The sequence below is a fragment of the Hemicordylus capensis genome, chromosome 3 (assembly GCF_027244095.1).
Source record: "Hemicordylus capensis ecotype Gifberg chromosome 3, rHemCap1.1.pri, whole genome shotgun sequence".
Taxonomy (NCBI): domain Eukaryota; kingdom Metazoa; phylum Chordata; class Lepidosauria; order Squamata; family Cordylidae; genus Hemicordylus; species Hemicordylus capensis.
In genome coordinates this window covers 10,506,820-10,516,878 of record NC_069659.1, presented here as the reverse complement: position 1 = coordinate 10,516,878, position 10,059 = coordinate 10,506,820, and the positions used below count along the sequence as shown (strand labels likewise).

Here is a 10,059-nt window from a genome sequence, read left to right as displayed (position 1 = left end):
AACTCAGGCATGAAAAGGGGTGGGGACGTAAATAGTTCCTCTCAGTCCTTGTTCAAGAGCATCTGATCAAAAGCAGCTTATTGTCTCTCTAAATATTTTTAATTACCATGCTTTACATATGCGTGAAGTTTCTTTATGCCTTTGATTTCCCCAACTGGAGTGACCCTGACAACTCTGCTCACCCCCCCCTCCGCTTATGTAATTGTTTGGACTCAACTATTCTCTCTCGGACTGTTTTGCAAGCGTTATTCAGCAGTTGCGATGCTATTTCTGCACAGCTCCAGCAGGACCCGTTTTTAACCATTTATTCTCCTGCTTTTGTGCAGGGGATCCAGAACTACATGCCCCACAATGCCTTGCTCCTGCGAGGGCCGATGCTTCCTCATAGAATTCCCTTTTCTGATTGGCTAAGGCTTCCAAACCGCACTCTCCATTGGCTGCAGGGGCCAAGTGTGAAGGGAGGAAAGAAGAACCAAGAGGAAAAGGCCATCCCTGTGCATGGCTTGGCTGTTGTGGGAGAGTCTTCTTTTCCTCTTTGGATGGTAAGTCGGCGCAGTAAGTTAAGTGAACGAGTTCAGGGCTAGAAACCTGGGGGGCTGTCAGGGCGGAAGTCAGGTGTGGGCTAAGGCAATGCACCCCTCCTTTAATGTTTTGCAGGTGAAAACAAGGTGACATTTCTATTTGCAGTCCAAAGAATGCTGCCCAAGCCCTCCCTGCAGACCCGCTCTTACACACTGCTGAAGACTGCATTCTGTTTCTGGGATTTTGTGGACTGCATGATTGCCAGGCTGCACAACTTTGGCCCTCCAGATGTTTTTGGACTACAACACCTGTCATCCCCAATAGTTTATTTCAGGGTTTCTTGACCTTGGGCCCCCAGATGTTGTTGGACTACCACCCCCATCATCTTCAACCACAAAGGCCATGTCTAGGGATGATGGGAGTTGTAGTCCAACAACATCTGGGGGCCCAAGGTTAAGAAAACCTGGCATTTTATTTTGATTGATCGATCCAAGGGTTCTGAACCTTGGGCCCCATATGATGATGTTTGACTACAACTTCCATCATCCCTAGCCACAATGCCCGAAAGCAATTCGAGCATCAATAGATTTATTAACCCTGCTTTTCAGGACAATGTCTTCACCAGGTGGCTAGCAAGTTTAAAAATAATGAAACTTGTGGCACCAAATATAGTGATAATAGAATTAGAAGGAGACCATTCTTAACTTTGCTCCATTGTTATACTCAGGAGTAACAAGGCAGGTTAAAAATACTTATTTGCAGTATCATCTGGTTACATCTTATTGATTTCTGTGTGATCGATCTCCTGTATCCCTTTTTAGTTTTCCCCTGTATCTCTTCTCTGTAAGATGTGCAGTTGCAATTCCGGTGCCAAGTGAGAATGTTCGGGGCACGCTGCATGTGCTTGTTTCTTCGACGCTGCTCCTCTGTTCCCTGTGCTAAGCATGCTGCAAGCACCAAGCTCCTACGTGTCCGGGAGGCGCTAGAAGTCCAGGACCCAACTGGTGGTGATGTTAGAGTCCAGGTGGGTAGAGCAAGCGAAGGAGAAGTGACCCGGGGAGATTGAATCATTAATACATGTGGAGACATTCAGTGAACCTGCAGAGGGAGCATGCCCCCTGGCCCAGACATTGTTCTGCCCTCATCCCTTGACTTCTGCACATACAGGGTGAAGGGAGCCTGAATGCATACATGCTTGCAGTGTTCCCTCTAACAGGGATTCCCAGATGTTATGGACTACAACTCCCATAATCCCCAGCCAAAGTCCATTGCACATGGGAATGCTGGGTGTTGTAGTGAATAACGTCTGGGAATCCCTGTTAGAGGGAACACTGCATGGCATGTAGGTTCTAACATCTCCACAAGATCAGGAACCCAGTGGGCCCATTCACACATTGTGTTCAGCACTTGTATAATGAGTGTACAGTGTACACAGGTACAGATCTGTACACAGGTACATTCATTCACATGCAATACTGAACGCAGGTTCTAAAGTACACTTCCTGTCTGTCCCAGACATTTGAAGGGCCTTTACCCAGATTCACGTTTAAAATGAACATAGGTACAGTCATTCTCTCTCTCTCTCTCTCTCACACACACATATATGTATGAGTGTACAGACATCTGTACGCTTGTACAGCATAATGTCTGAATTGGGCTCATGCATTTAATTTCCTTGTCATGTGGAGAGCCTATTGTTATATAGTGTTTGTGATCCCCTTTTCTTCAATGAACAGAGCTAAGCAGGCAGGGCTCTGGCAAGCATGATCTCACTTTCCCTTCAGTGCATTCAGTGGTGGAGGAAGGTCTGAATAGGACAAGTCCAAAGAAATCCTGGGGCCTACGTTTGAGAACCCCGGTATAGAACTTTGGTCTGATCCAGCAGGGCTACTTTCCTGAATGTGAGAAAACGCTGTTGCACGCAAGATGATCTTGCATGTTAACTACTTTAACTTAGTTAATATAGATGGGGAGAAGTTGGCCTTGATGTAACAAAGTCTCCTCTGGCCTCTCTGAGTTGGCTTAATGTTAACTGTGTTGTGTTTTGGGAAAAGACTGGTGGGAAAAGACCGGCATCACGCACAGCCTAACAGTCTGGTTTTAAACTGAAATGTCCACGACAGTCATACATTTATTGATTGATTTGATTTGATTTATATACCGCCCCTCCAAAATGGCTCAGGGTGGTTTACAACAAATAAAAACAAGTAAAATCAATTTAACGTTTAAAATCAAAACTAAATCAATTAAACAATTAAAGTCATTTAAACATTAAAAATATTAACATTAAAATCATTTAAAACCAGCATTAAAAAGCATTTAAATCATAAATCTAATTAAAAGCCTGGGTGAATAAATGTGTCTTCAATGCCTTTTTAAAAGTTGCCAGAGATGGGGAGCACATTCCAAAGTCCAGGGGCAGTAATGGAAAAGGCCCGTACATGTGTTTGTGTGGATGACTGTACCTGCGTTCATGTTAAAAGTGATCCTGGGTATAGGTCCCTCAAATGCATGGTACAGATAGGAAGTGTACTGCTGTGTTTAACATAACATGTGAATGAATGTACCTGTGTATAGATCTGTACCTGTGTACACTCACACGAGTGTTCAACATCATGTCTGAATTGGGCTATAGTGTTGACTTCACGGGCCGCAGATCATAGGAACATAGGAAGCTGCCATATACCGAGTCAGACCATTAGTCCATCTAGCTCAGTATTGTCGTCACAGACTGGCAGCGGCTTCTCCAAGATTGCAGGCAGGAGTCTCTCTCAGCCTGATCTTGGAGAAGCCAGGGAGGGAACTTGGAACCCTCTGCTCTTCCCAGAGCAGCTCCATCCCCTAAGGGGAAGATCTTACAGGGCTCACACTTCTAGTCTCCCATTCATATGCAACCAGGGCAGACCCTGCTTAGCTAAGGGAACAAGTCATGCTTGCTACCACAAGACCAGCTCTCCATCCCTTATTGGCTGATGGTAAAGTCAAAGCACAGTTTGGTTCAAAGCAGCCCTTTTAAAAGATTTTTCTCTCTTTTTCCACTTCCAGGGTTGGGTACATTCTGTCCGTTCCCAGAAGCAAATATTGTTTCTGCACGTCAATGATGGCTCCTCGTTGGAAAGCCTTCAGGTTGTGGCTGATCCAGGATTGGAATCCAGGTTGGCAGAATTTACCTAAATGAGGCCGGGTCTCCCCATACTGAAGAATGAGGCGATAGGGTAGGCTGTGCCATCTCAAGCTTCAGGAGGGGGCGTTGAAATGTTTTTGAAATGTTTCCTTACGTAAAATAACTCTTGAAAGTTCAAAAAGCGGGGCGGATATCTAGTTCGAGCTACTCCCTGAGGTGCTACACTTCTGCTTGCAAGGAGTGTTCGCCATGGGGGAGCATTCACTTGTGGGATTCCCCCACTTGCAGCCAGAAGTGCTACAACCCATTTTTAAGAGGGTTCCTTTTTTTTTTATAATGAACCCTGCCGCTTGTTTTAATCCCCTGGGGAGCTTCATCTGCAGTTGCTACTGTGTCATCTGGTGGTTGGCTACTCAGGGGGCAGCCTTCTCTGTTGTTGCCCCGAAGCTTTGGAATGAGCTCCTTGCCAAAATAACGGGACGGGCGATGGGGGCATCACTGACAGTTTTCAGAAATACCCTTTAGACACATTTGTTCATCCAAGCTTTGAATTAGATCTGAGAATTGTGAATGTGTGTTAAGCTGTTTTAATTTTATATTTGTTGCAAACCTCCCAGAGAAGTGAGCTTGGGGTGCTTTGCAAATATATTAAATAAGTTATTCTAACACTTTGGGACTCCTCTGCTTCCTTCCCACCTCCTTCTGTTGCTTCTGTGGACTAGGCCTGAAGACCAATACAGTTGGGGAATCTTGCCCATCCTCTGCTTTGACTGGAGCTACCTTTCAGGGTTGTTGTGAGACTTAATTAAAAAAAAAGCACATTTATTTTATTCTACCAGTAGTATAAAAAGGAGATAAGCATCTAAGTAACAGCAAGCAATGCAACATTACTAAGAAAGCAACAAGAGAAAAGCAGCAGCAATTGAAAAGATGGTATCCTAACGAAGCACTAATGCAACAGGAGAGGCACCAGGGCTTCTAAAGAGTTCTAGAGTAATGCTGCATCGTTGCTAGAGTGTGTGTGGGGAGTTCTGATGACCTCGCCTTCCCCAGATGCCCTCTGTGACTTCTGAAAATATGCCCCTGAGGGCTTCATGACCTGGCATACAGTGCTTTCTGGGGAAGGGGAGGGTGTTGAAATTTGTCGGCAATGCTGAAATACAAATATGTAAATTTTAAAAAGAAATCTGCTTGTTTTACTCCAGGGAGCTGACGTTTGGAAATTCTCAGCAGTGTAGTTGAGTTAGCTGAACTTTCCAGAAGCACCAATGCTTTTCCTGTCGCATCAGGGCTTTGTTGGGGTATCAGCCAAAGTCGCACATTAAAAGCCTAGGGAAATAAAAAAAGATCTTTGACTGGGTCTGGAAAGATGTTTGTTTGTTTGTTTGTTTGTTTATTTTATATTTATTTATTTTATTACATTTATATCCCGCTCTTCCTCCAAGGAGCCCAGAGCGGTGTACTACATACTTAGGTTTCTCCTCACAAGAACCCTGTGAAGTAGGTTAGGCTGAGAGGTGTCAGGCAAGCCTCGCTTATTTCAGACTCATGACTGTTTGCTTGAGCTGCTTTCTTTAACTTGGGTCCCCAGATGTTGTGGGGGCTACAGCTTCCATCGTCCTCTGCCATTATGGTTGGGGAGATGGGGGTTGTAGTTCAATAAAGACCCTAGATTGTGAAAGGGCATGCCAACCTCTTTCTTTTCTGATTTGCTTTTCATAGGAAGCTGCCTTACACAGAGTCAGACCATTGCTCTATCTAGCTCAGTATGGTCTACGCAGACTGGCAGCTTCTTTGCTAGGGTTACAGGTAGGAGTGCCTCTCAGCCCTATCTGGAGATGCCAGGGAGGGTACTTGGAGCCTTAAGCATGCAGGTGCTCTTCCTAGAACAGCCCCCTCCCCTCCTTCTTCTTCTTCTTCTTCTTCTTCTTCTTCTTCTTCTTCTTCTTTTATTTCATTTCATTTCATTTCATATTCTGCTCTTCCTCCAAGGAGCCCAGAGCGGTGTACTACATACTTTGGTTTCTCCTCACAACAACCCTGTGAAATACTCTACATAAATATAAAAAATAAATGTGCTTGCTTTTATCCTAGAGAGCTGACTTTTGGAAGTTCTGTCGAAGTGCAAGGGAAGCTGATCAAAAGTCCCCACAAAAGGCAGAATGTGGAGCTGGCAGCAGACAACATTCGTGTGGTGGGACCTTGTGATGTTTTGGTATGTGTGCCTTCCTTATTTGCCAGAGCAGACCATAACTGATTCAGATTTCTTTTGAAGTCTCTCTGTGTCTTCTGATTTGCTTGTGATGCACTTGCACAACAAGGATAGCAACACAATGGACTGAGGCACACCCCAGGTTGCACCAGCACCCCTCTTGCATCAGCGCTTCACTATTCTGGAATGCAAACTCCCAACTTATTGGAACTAGTGCAGTGGCTTTGCTCTAATGGAGCACTGGGCCAGATGTCAGCCTGTGTGCGTGCGTGCGTGTGTGTGTGTGTGTGTGAATATCTGCCAATATCTGGTCTTGTGGTAGCAAGCATGAATTGTACCCTTTGCTAAGCAGGTTCAGCCCTGGTATGCACTTGAATAGGAGACTACATGTGTGAGCACTGCAAGATATTCCTCTTAGGGGATGAGGTCGCTCTGGGCAGAGCATCTGCATGTTTCCATGCTCAAGGTTCCAAGTTCCCTCCCTGGCAGCATCTCCAAGATGGGACTGAGAGAGACTCCTGCCTGCAACCTTGGAAAAGCCGCTGCGGATCTGTGTAGACAGTACTGCGCTAGATAGACCAATGGTCTGACTCGGTAGAAGGCAGCTTCCTGTTTTCCAACTGAGGATTGCAGTTTTTGCATCTGATGAAATGGGTTCTAATCTGGAGGGGGCAAGGTAAGAGGCTTGAACTTTGCCAGCTAGTCTCCTTCGTTCAGACTGGGAGATGGATTGCTGCCTCCTGCCCGGCCAGCTTGCTTTTGTTGGAGATGTAGCCTTCTTCCCTGACTGCCTGATTAGATACACCTGCAGGCATTCATTACCATCAGCCAAGTCTCGGATTCTCCTGAGAGGAGAGGCTCTGGGTTTATAGGGCTTATAAGGAAGGAGGGTGCTCCAGAGGTGCAGCTGGCAGTAGTCAGCCAGCCTGTTGGCAGCCGCTGAAGCCAGACCCCAAAGGGGACTGGCTTTTGGTGCTGTGTCTTCTTTATGGGACTGAGAGCTGGGGCAGAGTATATTAAGAACAGAAGGACAGCCCTGCTGGATCAGGCCCAAGGCCCATCTAGTCCAGCATCCTGTTTCACACAGTGGCCCACCAGATGCCTCTGGGGAGCCCACAGGCAAGAGGTATGTGCATGCCCTCTCTCCTGCTGTGGCTCTCCTGGTATCAACTGGTATTGAGAGGCATCATGCTTCTAAGGCTAGAGATGGTCCACAGCCACCAAACTACAGGTGAAACTCGAAAAATTAGAATATCGTGCAAAAGTTCATTAATTTCAATAATGCAAATTAAAAGGTGAAACTGATATATGAGATAGACGCATTACATGCAAAGCGAGATAAGTCAAGCCTTAATTTGTTATAATTGCGATGATCATGGCGTACAGCTCATGAGAACCCCAAATCCACAATCCCAGAAAATTAGAATATTGTGAAAAGGTTCAACAGTCTAGGCTCCAGGTGTCCCACTCCAATCAGCTAATCAATCCATAACACCTGCAAAGGGTTCCTGAGCCTTGAAATGGTCTCTCAGTCTGGTTCATTAGGAATCACAATCATGGGAAAGACTGCTGACTTGACAGTTGTGCAGAAAACCATCATTGACACCCTCCATAAGGAAGGAAAGCCTCAAAAGGTAATTGCAAAAGAAGTTGGATGTTCCCAAAGTGCTGTATCAAAGCACATTAATAGAAAGTTATGTGGAAGGGAAAAGTGTGGAAGAAAAAGGTGCACAAGCAGCAGGGATGACCGCAGCCTGGAGAGGATTGTCAGGAAAAGGCCATTCAAAAGTGTTGGGGACTTTCACAAGGAGTGGACTGAGGCTGGAGTTAGTGCATCAAGAGCCGCCACACACAGACAGATCCTGGACATGGGCTTCAAATGTCGTATTCCTCTTGTCAAGCCACTCCTGAACAACAAACAACATCAGAAGCGTCTTACCTGGGCTCAAGAAAAAAAGAACTGGTCTGTTGCTCAGTGGTCCTAAGTCCTCTTTTCTGATGAGAGCAACTTTTGCATCTCATTTGGAAACCAAGGACCCAGAGTCTGGAGGAAGAATGGAGAGGCACACAATGCAAGATGCTTGAAGACCAGAGTGAAGTTTTCACAGTCTGTGTTGATTTGGGGAGCCATGTCATCTGCTGGTGTTGGTCCACTGTGCTTCATTAAGTCCAGGGTCAACGCAGCCGTCTGTCAGGAGATTTTGGAGCCCTTCATGCTTCCTTCCGCAGACGAGCTGTATGGGGATGCTGACTTCATTTTCCAGCAGGACTTGGCACCTGCCCACACTGCCAAAAGTACCCAAACCTGGTTCAATGACCATGGGATTACTGTGCTTGATTGGCCAGCAAACTCGCCTGACCTGAACCCCATAGAGAATCTATGGGGCATTGCCAAGAGAAGGATGAGAGACATGAGACCAAACAATGCAGAAGAGCTGAAGGCCGCTAATGAAGCATCCTGGTCTTCCATAACACCTCATCAGTGCCACAGGCTGATAGCATCCATGCCACGCCGCATTGAGGCAGTAATTGCTGCAAAAGGGGCCCAAACCAAGTACTGAATACATATGCATGCTTATACTTTTCAGAGGTCCGATATTGTTCTATTTATAATCCTTGTTTTATTGGTTTCATGTAATATTCTAATTTTCTGGGATTGTGGATTTGGGGTTCTCATGAGCTGTACGCCATGATCATCGCAATTATAACAAATTAAGGCTTGACTTATCTCGCTTTGCATGTAATGCGTCTATCTCATATATCAGTTTCACCTTTTAATTTGCATTACTGAAATTAATGAACTTTTGCACGATATTCTAATTTTTTGAGTTTCACCTGTAGTAGCCATTGTAGACCTGTCCACCATGAATCTGTCTAAGCCCCTTTTAAAGCCATCCAAGCTGGTGGCCATCACCACATCCCATGGCAAAGAATTCCACAGATGAATTATGTGCTGTGTGAAAAAGTACTTCCTTTTGTTGGTCCTAAATTTCCCAACCTTCAGTTTCATGGGGTGACCCCTGGTTCTAGTGTTGTGTGTGAGAGAGAGAAACATTTCTCTTTGTCCACCCTCTCCACTCCATGCATAATTTCATACTCTTCGATCATGTCTCCCCTTAGTTGCCTCTTTTCCAAGGTGAAGAGCCCCAGATGCTGTAGCCTAGCCTCATAAGGAAGGTGCTCCAGGTCCCTGAAGCAGAAGTGGTTGTTTAGAGAGCGTCTGCTGTCTGAGTCTTGGGTGAGATTAGTCTGCCATGTGTCTAGGCTTGTCTAGAGATGGGGAGACAGGTGTGGTATAAAAGAAGTAACGTTGGCAGGTCAGCAGGCCATTACAGCAGAAATCAGAAATCTAATAGCTGTTTCCCCTTCCGGCTGTCCTGCCAGCTCCTTGACCTTAGGGAGCAGTGCCAACTACCCACAGAGCCTCATCTTGCTCCTTTGTAATGCCAGGTCAATCCAGAATAAATCAGAAATCATCCATGATATGATTATGGGGGCGGGGGGCAACCTGGTATGTCTCACAGAGTCTTGGTTGGGGGAAGCTGGTGGCCCAGTTTGGTCTCACTTTTTCCCACCAGGGTATTCTGTTGAGGAGCAGGTGAGAGGACATGGGCGGGGAGATGCAGTGTCTGTGGTCTGTAAAAATAACATCTCCCTTACCAAGATTACTGTCGAAGTGTCTTACCAAATCGAATGTGTGTACTTAAGTTTGGGGACCAGGGATAGACTGGGACTTATTTCCATGTACTGACCACCCCGCTGCTCAACCGAGTCCCTAATTCAACTGATGGACTTGGTCTTGGTGTTGGAGTCTCCCAGGCTTATGGAGGTGGGAGACTTCAATGTTCACTTTGAGACCAATTTGTCCATGGTGGCTTCGGAGTTCATAGTGGTCATGACAACGATGGGCCTATCCCAAGTGGGTTTAGGCCCCTTGGTATACAGAAGAACTACTGGAGCTGAAGGAGCAAGGCAGACAACTGGAGCGTAAGTGTAAAGAGACTAGACTCAAATCTGACAGATAACAACACCGAGCACATTTTAATACCTACTAGCTGATCCCGCACAGAACATCTGTGCAGTCTTTGGGGCCAGTGGTGCTGGCAACCACCAAACTTGACTACTGAAATGTGCTCTATGTGGGGCCGCCTTTGTACATAGTCTGGAAACTGCAGTTGGTACAGAATGCGGCAGCCAGGTT

At 45.9% G+C, this 10,059-nt stretch overlaps 1 protein-coding gene across 4 annotated transcripts in view; it reads left to right on the top strand.

The window, feature by feature from the left end:
* The first annotated feature begins 278 nt into the window (after positions 1-278).
* Positions 279-10,059, top strand: part of NARS2 (asparaginyl-tRNA synthetase 2, mitochondrial) — a 65,725-nt gene continuing 55,944 nt past the window's right edge. Inside the window, exons 1-4 of one of the 4 annotated variants that reach the window (XM_053304683.1) lie at positions 279-542; positions 1,379-1,546; positions 3,568-3,677; positions 5,741-5,861. In XM_053304683.1, coding sequence (XP_053160658.1) covers positions 342-542; positions 1,379-1,546; positions 3,568-3,677; positions 5,741-5,861 — 600 coding nt within the window. In that variant the 5' untranslated portion in view covers positions 279-341. Of the gene's footprint in view, positions 543-1,343; positions 1,547-3,567; positions 3,738-5,740; positions 5,862-10,059 lie in introns of those variants that run through there. The other 3 variants (XM_053304684.1, XM_053304685.1, XM_053304686.1) reach the window with 3 other exon arrangements.